The sequence below is a fragment of the Hippoglossus stenolepis genome, chromosome 4 (assembly GCF_022539355.2).
Source record: "Hippoglossus stenolepis isolate QCI-W04-F060 chromosome 4, HSTE1.2, whole genome shotgun sequence".
NCBI classification, from domain to species: domain Eukaryota; kingdom Metazoa; phylum Chordata; class Actinopteri; order Pleuronectiformes; family Pleuronectidae; genus Hippoglossus; species Hippoglossus stenolepis.
The window spans coordinates 21,702,665-21,717,420 of NC_061486.1; the positions used below are offsets into that span (position 1 = coordinate 21,702,665).

Below are 14,756 nucleotides of genomic sequence, written 5' to 3' on the forward strand. Positions count from 1 at the left end.
ATCGACGAACATCATCCATCACTGAAATGAATGAGAGCTGCTAACCTGAAAAACTAGCTGCTAGCTAAACGGGGGAGGGGAGGTCATTCATTTGCTGCGGGTATTGACGTTTAGCTTAGCTAGCATCCTGTCAAACGACGGCTGAGCCGGTAAATAAGAAAAAGGATGGATTTTGGGGGGGCTCGTTCAGCTGTTGGGTTTTGCTCACATACCTGCAGGTGCTCCTGGAAGCGGATAGGCAGGATTTGAGCCATGGCGTTTTCCTTGAGCTTCTCCGGAGTCCTGAAAATCTAGCCGTGCGGCTCGCTAGCTAGCCAGTAGCAGCGCGCTAGCTACGACCTCCTCACTGTACGTGTAGGTCGGAGCCAATCAGTGAAAAATGAAAGAACACGATTAATAATAGAATACGCGGCGTTGTTGATCGCGTTTTCCGAAAGCTGGGATCAGCAAAGACCGTGGAGTGTGTCCCCCCTTCAGAGTGCGCTCCCCGCACCGCATCGATGGATGGCAGTGGCTACGGCTGATCTCCTGTCCAAAATCCGCAATGGCGGCGGAAACGGCTCAGAGCTTTCCCACAGTTCGGGAACATCCAGGGAGCTCTGGGAGGACAGCGACTCTGCTACTGAACATTAATATGAGATATTCCAAATCATGAATTAGTTTATTCAAGATGACACATTATATCCTCGTTTTTACTGTTCACAACCCGTAACATATTCTGCGTAAAACCAACTCAAAATCCGTCAATCTACGTCAGTTCCGCACCAAATTAGCAAACTACTATTTTTTTCAATAATTGACATATTTCTAAAGCTCAGTCCCACTATGAACCCTTCAGAGAACAGGTGGTACAGTTTGGGACACATGCAAGCAATTTGAAATTTAGTGAAACTATATCATTGAAATGTCTCATTTAATTTAATCTAAACTAAAATTTAGTTTGAAGCTAGAATTCAGTCATGGTTTTTTAAATTTATTTATCAAATGTGGATTACATGTCTATAGTTAAAGTTGTATTCGAATTCACTACATTTTACAAAGAATTTCACAAACAGTGGCAGATCTAGGAATTTTCTATATCAGGGGCCATAAAGGGGCCACCATTTACACAGATGGGTCAATGATATGACAACATCCATGCACAATTCCTGATTCTATAAGGTGCACATTTAAGTCATTCCTTGGACACTGTTAGCTCTAAAGCTTTGAGCAAAGCCACACATTGAATACATTTAGAAATTTGTTCCTTGCTTAACCATATTGTATATCTAAAATTGGCATCTTAATTTTGAGTAAGAAGCGTAACAGTGACCGCCAAATTTGAGAATAACTCTTGTACAGGATGTACATTTTCCTTTTTTTTCTTCTCCATTGACATTTCAGTAAATCTTTATAAAGAGTTTTCCGGAACCTGGCCGACCAGCTATGGGATGAATCGTGACCATGAAACATTTGATTTATGAGCAAAAAAACAAACGGAAGACAAGCAAAGGTACAAGGCTGTGTAGATCATTTTTTAAGTGTGAAGAAACTACACATCCCATTAGTCATTGCAAATGAATATAGGCATGTTAGAAGAGTGAAATCATGGTTCCTCTGAGGTAAACATAATCCAATGCTGAACCATCCGATCATCACAGACATGATTTTCGCAGTTGTGGTAAACATTTCCATTGTTACAATGTGCTCCACCAATCAGAAAGGTCTCGATTAAACCTGAGGATTGTAAGTAGCTTAGTACCTCTCCTTGACATTGTGAATAAAGCATGTTTTTCTTAAAACACACTTGATATCATATGGATTTGTGGCTTTTATAGGAGTATATAGGATAGTCTCATAATCTCTTAGCTTGGTAACTAAGTAAGTTTTCCTTGGATAGTTATATTATATAATGACTGATTATCAAACTGTCTGTTCAGACAATGAAAGGAATCACGCTGTTCAGCTCTTTTGTTAGTAGATGACTTTTTTTTAAAGACTACTGACAGGACAGCAAAACTTCATGGGCCTACCAGATTTCCTATGCCCCGCTGGCCCCACCCCAAGATCCTCCCCTATTGTGAGGTAGTCTGTACAAACAGCATATCATTAGTCCAATCTCAAACACTTAAAGAGGTCTTACAACAGGACACAAAAAGAAGACTCGAGACATGTAATGCATTTCAAGAAGCAGCTGTATTCGACTATAAAGGCATTTCTAATCCAGTGTCTCTAAGCTGTTTTCTTAACATTTCAGTGTAAAAAGCCTAGACTCTATTAGAAAAAAGAAACAGTAAACCCAAAATAACATTTCATAGGAAAACAATCATTGAAAAAAAAAAGAAAAAAAAATCCCCATTCACCAGTCACTTCAATTAAAATAGAAACACCATTTCATTTTTGCTAACATTTTCCCTCAAAACAAATATATTTTTCCTTATATATATATATATAATATCAATATATATTTATCCTCAAGGCAGTTGGTCAGGGCCAAATTAATTGACCTCATCATGGCCATTGTTTTCATGTTTCAAAGTTAGAAATAGCTAGAATGGAAGGAAATGACTAGTGGGAGCACAGTGTAGAGCCACTACACCGGCCAACAAATAATATCTCATTTTGAGTGAGAGGGCATAGTCTGTCAAGGCGGCGCAGCACGCAGACACACTTCCTCTGGAACAAGTGCAATGCAAAGAGAATACATTTCTCACACATCATAAAACTACAACACACTCCTCTTTCACAGCACTCAGGTTGTCCGTCACGGTCCCTCTGCTTGTCTCCTCTTCCTCAAACGTCTTAATCTTGCAGCAGCGAAGGCGGGTGTTGTGCTGTTTCAGTTTAGTCACTGCTCAAAGTCCACTTGATGGAGAGTCACTGCAGTAGTCAGGGAGGTGGACTGTCTGATCGGTCCTCGATTGTTGTCGTTTACTCAGCCTCTAACCACCATCAGAGGCAGTTCACTGCTAGAGGATGAAGGAGCTTGTTTGACACTGAACAATAATTTGTCAACTGAGAACGAGAGAGAGAAAAAAGGCTCCCAGCATGTCAGCGTTTTGTTAATTACAGTAAAAATGTGGTTGATAAGTTGTCCCTGAATACTGAAGACTGCTCTATCAGTAAATGGTGCGTCTGATAGCAGAAGGGAGAGGACACAATTAGCAGGAGTTCTGCACAGAAGAGGGTTATGATGAGTGTACATGATGACGGACTGGAAGAGAAACTGGCTGCAGGTATGTGCTCTAAATTGGTTCAGATGAGCGGAGCACATAAAGGACACAAGGGGACGGGATGAATGAGCAGGGAAGAGATGGGATAGATGAGAGGGGATCACTGCTGAAGACTCATGAGTGATCATCAAAAGTGCCTGGAGGGCGACGTGAGGAGGTTCCCTGGATTACCATTTACATGAAGTGAATATGCATGTTGGACACATAAGCAAGTATGCTCATGTGAGAGAGAGATAGAGATAGAGACAAGAGAAAGTGTGTAGGTGAAAAAGAGAAATCCCTGGGCTACATGGGAGGGCGCAGTGGAGGAGAGGTCCCGACAGGCCTCAGCCACCTCCATCTATCACATCCCTCCGTTACACCTGACACTCAGCAGAACTATGTGCTTCTCTTTTGCAGCTCCTGAACAAAGGCTGTGGAAAAGAAGTGGACACACAAGCATTAGGAGCCTGAAATATTCTACATTGAAGCAATTATATTTGGAATTTTTTTCCGTAGAGTAATCTCACCTCCAATAATTTCCTCCTTGACTTTTTGTAGTTCTTTCCGCACCTCCTCGAGGATCTCCTGCAAAGGAATCAATTGATGAACAAACCGTTAGTCATGGTGATTCTGTAGTTTACCCCTCAGTGGGTTTTCAAGCATAAATGTAACCAGGTTACTCATAGGAACCAGGTTACACAGGTAATCAGAGAATTCATTCACATGCACTGTAGGAAACTGGTGTCAGTACATGCAGAAGGTGGGAAATCGGATATCTCCACTACGCCGGCCTCAATTTGGAATCATGGATTTCTTATCTTCCTGTGTGCTGGACTAGCCAGAAGAAGGTTGTTGTTTTTGCCACTGTCTGTGTGCATATACATATTCACAGATGTTTGCCAAATTAGGAATATTACTTGTGAGGGTATATCCGGATAATTAACTTTGGGTCAACATAACAAAAACATGGTCCAAGTTTCTGATTTTTGAAGATATCTTTGCTAATAATAGAGACAATCTAAAGATCATAAAAGTATACCCCATCAAATAATATAATATAAGTTACGCCATGAAGAAATCAGTCAGAAAATGACATTATGCATAGTTCAAAACTACATTTTTCTATGTATCTCTGCCTGCTAATTTGACTATAGTAACAACCTAAAGCTTATAGAGATTGAAAAATAATTTATGATCATATGTTAGGAATGATGGTGTCACTATGAACTCAGAAGGATGTCATATAGTGTGGTAATGCATTAACTTTGGCAACCAACATGATTAGAGACACAACCTACTCTGCTTATTTAGTTGAATGAATTATTCATCATCATATGGTATAAATGACATCATGATGACAGCTTTTTTTTCATATGCATTTAATGGCACGCATTCGGGTGCAGCTCCTTTGTGGTGGTGACAAACTCACCTGTTTCATTTTTTCTAAATCTGAGTCATCCATTCCGCCTGCATCATTACTGTTGCCTGCAGGCTTCACCCTGTAAGGAGACAACAAAAACAGACAAACGCAGACAATTATTTCATGTTTCTGTGTTTCACAAAAAAACCAAGGAGGTCCATGGCACTGCAAAGACAGGCCAACTGTCAATCAAGCTCATCACCATAGCACCAGAGGGTTGAAGGAGCAGTGAAGAGAAAGATACAGAAATGTAAACATACACACCCAGAGATGCAATGAGCATTGCAGTATCTAAGATTATTAACCTACCATTCATAAATTAAAGGAGACATATTATGCTCATAATTCAGGTATATATTATTAATTTAGGTTATTACTTGAAAGGGTTTACATGCTCTACTGTTCAGAAAATGCATCACTTTCCTCACACTGTCCATTTCTGCAGCTCCTCTTCTCAGCTCCAGTTTCTTTAAGAACCCCCTACCACTTAAGCCCACAGCCCCGCTGTGATTGGCCAGCTGACCCACTCTGTTGTGATTGGTCAACTTTTTCCAGTACTGCTCTCGCTTTACCTGGGCTGCGTTCAGCCCTCACAAAACATAGCAAAACGTTTAAGTATACAGAAGAGGAGATGACCCTGTTGTGATCTGCAAACATTGCAACTATTGCAGCTGAGAAAGCAATTCTTACTCTAAAATACGCTTGATGACATAGTATCATCAGGGATAGCTGCTTCTAACATCTTTAATTGATTCGAACACCAAACGCTGCCACTTTTGTAGAGAATTTTAGAATCTGTTGTGTGCACTGCCTTTTCAATATGGCAGGGTTAATATACACGTCGCTGCCGATTGGGCAACACCTTTGACACACCCACTGAACGAGAGAAAAGTTGCAGAGAAGCCTGTTGCACATCGTTTGAATCACAAGACATCACAATGATGCAAAAGTATCACAATGATGCAAAAGTATCAGCCGGACTACTGATTAGGTGTTTCATGACCTTCAGGAGAAATGTTTTCTGTGAAGGAGATGAGCGTCCTTGACTGCAGGATTTGGGCTTTTTAACTTTGCAGAACCTTTACATACAAAAAAACATAACACACTAGAGGAAAGGGAAAAAACTGAAAAAGCATAATATGTCTCCTTTTATGCCTTTGTTAATAAAAAAAAAAAAAAATCATGCTACTCTGAAAACAAATTGTTGGTACATACACATATACTGGTTGAGTTTATCCACCTCTTGACTACTACAGCTACATACACATCCCTCAGCTACCATCTATTGACAGGACAGGCTAAGCCATCAGAATGACAACCACAAGAGGACAGCACCGAGCCCAGCACTCAGAGGTGGCATGTAAAAATAATATACAATCCCAGTTCAGTTTTCAAGGAACACAAAGCCAGTACACCTACAAGTCCCTCGGGTGCATGCCATTATCTGATCCATTAAGTGGTGCTATCAACGGTAAAATGTGCTACAACAGCTGCTGTGCTAACCTGAACAGAAAAGAAAAGGCACAGGGAGCTACGGTAACAAGGGAACGGGACAGCATGTATACCTGGAACCAGGGGACAATGAGGAAGTGGAGTCCGTGATCTTGGTGATGGAGTTATTCCTGTTAGTGAGACACACACTCTCCTCTTAGAATGGAAATGGACAGTCACGCACACAAATGCACACTTTGTCCACAGCCATACATGTTCACAAAAGCACACACAAACACACTGATGGAGATCTGCTCCTTGGATGAGTTGAAACATGAGACACTAAACACCTAGTGGTTACAGACTCACTGTTGATGGCAGCACAGAAATACAGAGAGAGAATCCAGGATTACCTGTTCACAGACGATTTATCCCAAGGTCTTCTCAGGGTGTCTGAGAGGGAGGACAGAGAGTTATTAACATTTACGAAGTCTATTATGTAAAATTAATATCAGAATGAATGTAGGTGGCATGCAACAGATTAAAATGTTCAGTTCTCACCGCTTTGACCTTGAGGCTCTGAATCATCCTATAAAGAAAAGATTGAGACCTTCTGTTAAGAGTGAGTCATCCTCGAGTTGAGTCCTATTTTTTACACGATCAATCATCAACAGCGTTTGGTCACATACAGAAACAGAAGATTTGTTTGGTGTCTTTTAATAAATAATGTGACATCTTACATTATCTTGTGTCTTCGCAGGTGGCTTATCTCCAGTGTCTGTAGCTTTCCTCCTGATGTCATAAAATAATCACTGTCATTTAGAGTTAAACAAACTAGGAAATTTGAAGAGTAATTTGTACAAAGTATATTATGAAGTTCAACCTTACTATTCAAAGCAGAAATGGGACACACGTCTACCTACACAAATGTCTGTATGTGGAACGCATATCTCGCAAACCATTCATCTTATGTGCTTCACACTTGATATGTGCGACCTTAATGGCTCGAGGATGTGCAGTGCCAATTTAGCTGTGATTTGGACATGCAATACATTCAATACAAATATTTTTTGAATTAACAGGCGGGGCATCGTGCCTTCAGTCTGCGGAACAAGTTTAACTTTAACTTTTCTTCTTCTAAAGTGATTGGGAACTGGCAGCCTGCAAGCAATAAAATCTGTCCCGCCACACCATTTTAATAATCTGATCATTTTTATTTCACCATATGGGACTGACACCGACATTCACAGAAGTTGCGGGTTCTGAGCTATTAATGAGCTGAATTTTTTTATTTTTAAAAGTTGTGAACTTGGGTCTGAAGATTGTGAATGTATGAAAAAATAACACAAGTTACGTAAATTATTTAAAAGTTTACATTTCACAAACGTGAACGGTAATTAAGAAAATTCTGTTTCATTTGACGACAAAATCTTTGTAGCAGATAAATCAGGTAGGATGAACATAAGGTTTTTAACTTCACTACAGACTAACCCTATAAAAAGCTCTACACACAGCATCCAGCACACAAAAAAAGTGACAGTATATTGTAAAACTGTTTGAGGAGGACTCACTAATGACAAGGAATAATTCTACAGTAACTTAAGAGCATTAACACTGGACAAGCAAACAAAACATTACAGATGGACAGGTTACATTGCACAAGGGAAATGAAAAGCAACTCAATATGAAACCTGAAATAGAGAAATTCTAATAGTCTATTTGCATTGGTTCATTGGAAATTTTTATTTAAATTTTAAGTAACTGCAAACTTCACCCACCTTCGTGCCAAGATGGCACTCATCTCACCCATCAGACTGCCTCCCCCGCCACCAGAGCTGCTGCTGCTGCGGGTCGAGTCACCTCTGCCTAGTGAGGCTGAATCCTCCTGCTGAGGGCAGCAGATAGCAACAAAAAGTGTCAGGCAGGCACTGTGTAGGCAGTGTGACTCAATAATCAGTCAGAAGCAGGTATCATAGCTCTGTGTGTAGGAACAACTCTATGACTAGATCAGCAGCAGAATTTTATTCACATAATTAGATAAGCTCATAACGGATTAAATCTTGGTCCATTTTTTATAATCTTTCAAAAGCAGCTAAAACGTCATACATCTGTCAAAAGTCTATAAAGCTGTTACCAACTCACCTTAGATACTTTGCGGAGTTTAGCTCCTGCAAGGGCAGCTGCCAATCCTCCAGCGCCTCCACCAACTTCACCACCTCCACCACCTCCTCCTCCTCCTGGAGCAGGCAGGGGTGGGGCTGGCGGGGGTCCTCCTGAGGTAGGTGGTCCCGGAGGTGGTCCCGGAGGTGGAGGGATACCGGTGGCCGGAGGGGGGCCAGGGGGTGGAGGTGGGGCCGGTGGAGGAATGGAGCCTCCAGGGGCCAATGGTGGAGGTGGAGGTGGAGGAATAGGGACTAAAAGAAAAAAGGGGGGATTGTCTGAAAATGGCTATAGAGTCTGGCAAAGATTGTGACCAAGATTTGATTAGACCCCTCTCATAAAGCATACAGGGCTTAAAAAGTCTGAGTGAAATGTGAGGAACTATTAACGCTGGATTGCATTATAGTTAAGTTTAGTGATGTTGAGCAGCCCAGGTGTTTCCTGACCTGCAGCCGCTTGTCTTTCTCTCTCCAGTCTCTCCCTTTCCTGCTGCTCCCGCTCCTGTCGTTCTCTCTCCTGTCGCTCACGTTCCTGCTGTTCCAACCTACGGACAAACACGTCACACATCTGTCAGCGGCATATATGTGTAAACATGCTCGAAATAAACCAGAGGTTGGAGAGGATGAATAAATTAACGTGGATGTTATATTTCATTTGAGTGTTGTGCCTGGACAGGCTGATCGTGACCAAAGGGGCATTCTGGGAAACTCCAGCTTTTAGCTGTCCCCAAACAGTGTAACAGTCCAACAGATTATTACATTACATTACATGTCATTTAGCTAATGCTTTTATCCAAAGCGATTTACAATTAGCATTCATTAGGGGACATTTTTTGGGGGGGGGTTCAGCATCTTGCCCAAGGACACTTCGGCATGGGCTGGGATTCGAGCTGCCAATCTTCTGGTTGGAGGACAACTGCTCTACCCCCTCAGCCACACCCGCCCCAGCCACAGTTTTGAGCAATTCTGTATAATTATATTTAATGTTTGGTGTTTGTTTGGAAATATAAAATCAATTTGTGGTCAATACAACGACTTTGAAAAAATTAAAAAATTTAAAACAGAGATGAATTCCACTGCTTCCGATTAGCCCACTGCTGAAAAGTCCACATCTGGTTACGGTGGCCTAATTCAAGCAGCCTCAGCTCCCCTCTCCCCCAACACATCTGCCACTCACAACAGCTGCATACAGATCAGCACATGTACAATGTACACGTACAAGTAAGCACAGGTCAACACATGAACTAAACCATACACACACACAGTCACATTTATCTAAAGCTTAGGCAGTGAGCCCAGGAAGTGGGGAGGGGAGATCTTGTCTTCTTTTCTATTTTTATTTTTTATCTTTTACAACTTGATGTGAATGAGAACCTGTTCATTAGACCTAAAAGCATGTGATAATAATTATCCACCAATGTCATCAGATATGCTGGCTTTAGAAGTTTTTCATGGCTCCCATAAGCCACAGCATGTCAGCAGCCACTGGGACGGCTGACAGCTAACTGCTAACTTGACAGACAGTCCCTCGGACCAATCACAAAGCCTCCCAGCCCGTGCAACATATACATGTATAAATTAGTATTAAATAGTTACTGTCGAGTAGGCGTGGTGCAAGGTGTCTCTGCAGAGGGTCTCTGCTGCAGGAACAAATCGATGGGTGGAGAGAAGGAGGGGTTGATGGGAGAAGGTGTCCGCCTTTCTGCCTTTTTAACCTTTAACCTACAGGGGCTGGCCGAGGGTTTAGCAGTGTCAGGCTAATGCCATCAAATCCTCTACATATGCGTGTGTACTAGACCGCGCCAATAGGACTACTGCAAAGCCAAAACAGCTTTACTTCCTCTTGATTTGTTATGCAACTAAGCCCAAAGGAGAGTTTTCTTCTTTAAGTAACATAAACTTCACATGTCCTCACAGAACAGCCAAGTTGTCTCAATGGCAAAACCACAAGCTTCCAAAAAAACCTTCCTTCCTAAGCAATGTCACACTGACATTGCTTATCCCTGGTTCAGAGGACACACACTAGATTGTGGCCAGGGCTTTATTAGAATAAGCAAATTAAAATAAACGATGGGTAACATTTGGACTACCTCCGCTGTTGTTCAAGCTCTTCTGGAGACGGACCGTTCGACAGTGGGCGGGGGAGGGTTGCATAGCCTGCCAGAACACAACACAAAAAAAATTCCTTAATACAGATTTTTAAAAAAAGATTAAAGAACATGGGATTAGACAGTGGTGCAAATGGGTTTAAAGGCTCTTGAACAATCACTCAATTCAGGTGGTCATACTTTTTCAATGTATTTGACTGTAGGTAAATGTCTGAGGACAGTCATGATGTGACAGAGGCTGATGTACACCAATGAAGGACTGAGCCCTTAATGTGTTTTATGATATTTTTACGTATATATAATTTTTTATCCCTAATAATATTAGCTTTATTTGATGGCAGTATACAGGAAAACTCACTTTCAACCATGGACATTGTAGTTGCGAGTTTACAGATGGTGTGAAACGGATGCAACAGTGCTATTTGATTCTGCATATTTATGTGTGTCCAGTAAAGTCACAAAGCGATGAAGGGAATTGTCGCAGACACTGATTTGGTGTTTATGGTAGATAAGAGAGCTGAATATGTGCATCACGCCGTCACACCAGAAGTTGATAGTAGCTAGCAGCTCAAAATGGGAAGTCATGACATCGGCCTGCTATCTGTTGTTGAGGATCTCTCTCCACCACCGACACAGGGAAGGAGTAAAAAATTTGAGACAGTGTTATTATGGGATGCAAAATTAGTAAACATCAGGAGGAGACATCAAACAGTTGAAACTGTTAATAAGAGGAAAAATGAAAGAGATTTTGATGTAAAAATAATAATGTGGTTCGTTTAGGCACAGAACCAGAGACAGACGAACACAGGGACATTTTATTTTTTCCTTTCATGGGGCTTCCAACCATTAGGTTACAGGAACAACCCAGATTTATGGTCACTGGGTTTGCCACACTGTGCAAAAGCAACTAGAGTAGAGTGGGTTTTTTTTGTTATCATGGTTCAAGAGCAGTGCAAAGGATGGGATGGGATTTACACAGCTAGATGGCATAAAAAAGCTGAATTAAAGACTCAGACATTTCATATAAAAACTGATAAATCGTAATTACCAAGAAAACTGTGAAGCGAGCAAGTCATAATCAAATTTCTGTACATAATTCTGTTCAAAACACTGGAATAAGTTTTAGACAGCTCAGAAATGAATTAAAGCAGAATATCAACATGTTTTATGGAGGGCAGTCATCCAGAGAGAACATCAGTAAAGAAGAGGGGAACTTGGAGAAGTTTATGTTACCTTAGAAAAGTATTGGTACTCAATACCTTTCAGAGTACAGATCTGAATGGGAAAATTCGAATTAACCTGAAACTTCATAGAACAATGGATAAAAGGGGAACCACTCCTGCACTAAACCGTGTAAAACCACGCCAGCGCAGTTCTATTTAAAGCACAAAGGTCGAGACAAAGCATAATTTTCACATTGACACAAAGTAGTTGCATTCTTCATATTTGTTTCAAATTTAGTGCTTTGTTGCCTGATATTCCAAAAAGTTCTTAATTTGTGCATGAAATCAAATATCCAAGTTTTTCATGAATAAGACCAAATCAGTGGAAAGCAAACAGGAACATTTATGACGTAGCTACGGATGTTGGTGTGACATTGGTGTGTTTACCTGCATCTGCCATGGAGGTGAGCACCTCCAGAGCGTGAGCCATGCCGTTGGCAAATAGAGTAGCATCCTCCTTGCTGCCGAAGTTGAGCCCCCACACCTGCCGGGCATCCCGCCACTGGTGGAAGTTGGGTGTGGCCTGGTTATACTTGAGACCTTTCACGATTGGACAGTTTATAACCACCTGGGGAAAGGAAGAGGACAGTTCATCAATACGGAGATCATTTTGGTTTAGTTGGCTAGCAAAGTTAGTGATTCTGTGGCTAATTGTCAATAATCTAACAAATCATGTCATTTCTAAAGATGAAAATGGAAATATTTAAACACAATCTACTGTTGGTGAGAAGTTTGAAATAACTATCCCTCAAAAAAAAAGAAAAGCTTCTAAGAGGTGGATCCCTCACTCCTAAAACTGGAAAAACTATTAAAAAAAACACGAACCCACCTCCCTGCTTGTGCATAAAATTACAGCGTCTGCTTTATTTTGGTTGGATTATCCTGGTTTATATTCCACCCAGCAGGTGGCGTGAAGCCCATGAACCGGCAAGAAGAGAAAAAAAATGTTCCGGATTTGAGCGTAGCCTGAATGTGCTGACACACCGTTTCACTATTTGTTTAACAGCCTCTGGATTCCACAGAGCAGACAGGAGGAGAGGAGACCCTGTCAGGGCGTATATCAGGGCAGGCAACATGCACCGAAAACAGAGGGTAGCGAGGTCAGCTGCCTGGGCGGTCAGTGACAGTCATTAAGTCTCCACAGTCCTGTCAAGGCGTAAGAGCGGCGACAGGAGCGGTGCTGAGGTTGTGACCGGAAGCACATTTATGATAAGGACAGAAAAGGAGGAGCTTGTACATTTTTTTTTAAGTGAAAGAAAGCAACACAAAAAGGACTAAACGGCTGCAGAAAAACCTTAAATCCCCGCTTCCATTTATGTTTTCAGTACAGTTTAATCATCCAGTCAAAGAAGGATAAATAAATGAAATTAAAGAGACAAGCGGATCATAAGCAAAAACTGACTCTATAAGCAGACAACCAGGCAGAACATGGAGGTAGGGTGAAAATACCACCGCCCTATATTCTCTCTCATGCTCTCATCCACCAGCATCCTATACTGAGCAGCATGTCTCCACCGCACACAAATAGAGAGCCCTTATTGGTATCAGGCTTCACCCTAAATTGTCACAGGAAATGGTTGAACAGGCTAACTATCTCACAGGAAACATCAGCCACTTTAAGACCTGTCTCCGGGGAACACTTTCAATGTCGTCAATGTTTAAAGAAGGCGAGAGAGACGCAGAGGCAGCAGGGAGAGCAGGGGCGTTGTCAAGAATAGACCCACCTAAACTCAGTTTACCCAACGCTTTCATTGAGAAGCTGCCCACCTTTATCTGCTGATAGCTGCTGAGTCATAAGCTGGTGATAACGTCAATGAAGCCCCTTTGTTCTGCTTCTCTAAAAGGAACTACTCGCTTTGCCAAAATAATATCTGAATGTACATGATAGTGTGTTTTGTGTTTGCATCCTTAAAACCATGGCTAATTCAAGGAACAGTACAGCCAAATCAGTTGTTGTGTGACTTGGCAACATGAGTAAAAATGTTATCTTGATATTTTCAAGCTTCTGAAAATAGAGGAAGGGTACACCAGGGTCCAAATGATCTTTTACTTTTGGGCCGGAATGTAGATCTAGCTTTATAAATGTTTTGTTTATGTGTCTTTCCGTGTCAAGTCAACACACTTTTGTTTCGCACCCTCACAGATCTCAATGAAATGTGACATGCAGATTAAGTTACATTAGAAACCCATGGAATGGAAATTTCAAGTTTCTCTGATCCTTATTAGGGAGATACAGGCTAATTAGGAATCACTTAGACTCATCAACAACTCGAAACCAAAGACCAAACTTTCTGTAGGTCTTAATGACATTATAAACTAACCTTGGTGAAAATGTAACCATTCAAAATATATATTTTTGCAATTAACTTTAACTGTTACAATCACTAATAATACTATTGTTTTTGTATTGTGGATAACATACTGGTGCTTTAAACATGGAGCTGGAGGAGAGCTTTATAACGATATGACAACAATTTCTCTGTGACCTGTATAAAGGGAGATATGATCAGTCAAATTACAGAGAATCACCAAATAATCAACAAAAAGCCCACATTTGTTATAGTTTCTTTTGTTCCAAATCAGCATGAAAAATTAATGTATTGTGTGATGGTACCAAACAAAAATGTGAACAAACTCCCCATTCAGATCAGCACCAACTCTCAATCAAAACTTCCCTTCAAATGACATTAATCTAAGTTTTTCTTTCCAGTGAGGTAAATGGGCACAAGGCAGAATGGTATGAAACCAGGTCTCGTCTTAACGACTGTAAAGTACTGTAGTTACAAATGTTTGATAGTACACAAACAAACAACTTCATTTTGACTTTCAACTTCCTCTGAAACGTCTGTAGAATCGTTCTTTATATGTTCTCTTTTGCACAATGCACAAAACCCACAGGAAGTAAAAGCCAGCTCTGACTAAACCAAACAAGTGTGCTGTCAGGTTGAGAGGTTTGAACAAGCGAGAGACAAAAAACCCAGAGTGCCTCAACTCTTCTCATTCTCCTGACTTTACAATGAATTACCTCCGCCATGGACATTATCTTTTCATCCCTGTTTGGTTGTCAGCAGGATTATACAAAAAACATTAGAACAGTTTTCCATTAATTTAGGTGGAAGGATGTGACATGGGTCAAGAAAGAACTCTCTGCACAAAGGGGCGGATCCAGATTGTTGTTTTTTCTTTTTTTCTTTCTTTATCATTGTGAGATATATTTCAAC

At 41.0% G+C, this 14,756-nt stretch overlaps 2 protein-coding genes across 8 annotated transcripts in view; both read right to left on the minus strand.

The window, feature by feature from the left end:
• Window positions 1-783, minus strand: part of LOC118106442 (clathrin heavy chain 1) — a 29,462-nt gene extending 28,679 nt beyond the window's left edge. For 2 of the 6 annotated variants that reach the window (XM_035155000.2, XM_035154999.2), the window contains exon 1: window positions 213-771. In XM_035155000.2, the coding sequence (XP_035010891.1) occupies window positions 213-254 (42 nt within the window). In that variant the 5' untranslated portion in view covers window positions 255-771. Of the gene's footprint in view, window positions 1-212 lie in introns of all 6 variants that reach the window. The other 4 variants (XM_035155002.2, XM_035155001.2, XM_035155004.2 and 1 more) reach the window with 3 other exon arrangements.
• A 1,373-nt stretch (window positions 784-2,156) lies between these two features.
• Window positions 2,157-14,756, minus strand: part of vaspb (vasodilator stimulated phosphoprotein b) — a 30,993-nt gene continuing 18,393 nt past the window's right edge. Inside the window, exons 3-14 of one of the 2 annotated variants that reach the window (XM_035155009.2) lie at window positions 11,923-12,103; window positions 10,295-10,361; window positions 8,652-8,749; window positions 8,188-8,459; window positions 7,824-7,933; window positions 6,786-6,837; window positions 6,607-6,634; window positions 6,459-6,498; window positions 6,180-6,236; window positions 4,624-4,693; window positions 3,722-3,779; window positions 2,157-3,625 (exon numbers count right to left, since the gene is read on the minus strand). In XM_035155009.2, the coding sequence (XP_035010900.1) occupies window positions 3,591-3,625; window positions 3,722-3,779; window positions 4,624-4,693; window positions 6,180-6,236; window positions 6,459-6,498; window positions 6,607-6,634; window positions 6,786-6,837; window positions 7,824-7,933; window positions 8,188-8,459; window positions 8,652-8,749; window positions 10,295-10,361; window positions 11,923-12,103 (1,068 nt within the window). In that variant the 3' untranslated portion in view covers window positions 2,157-3,590. The remainder of the gene's footprint in view (window positions 3,626-3,721; window positions 3,780-4,623; window positions 4,694-6,179; window positions 6,237-6,458; window positions 6,499-6,606; window positions 6,635-6,785; window positions 6,838-7,823; window positions 7,934-8,187; window positions 8,460-8,651; window positions 8,750-10,294; window positions 10,362-11,922; window positions 12,104-14,756) is intronic. The other variant, XM_035155010.2, reaches the window with a different exon arrangement.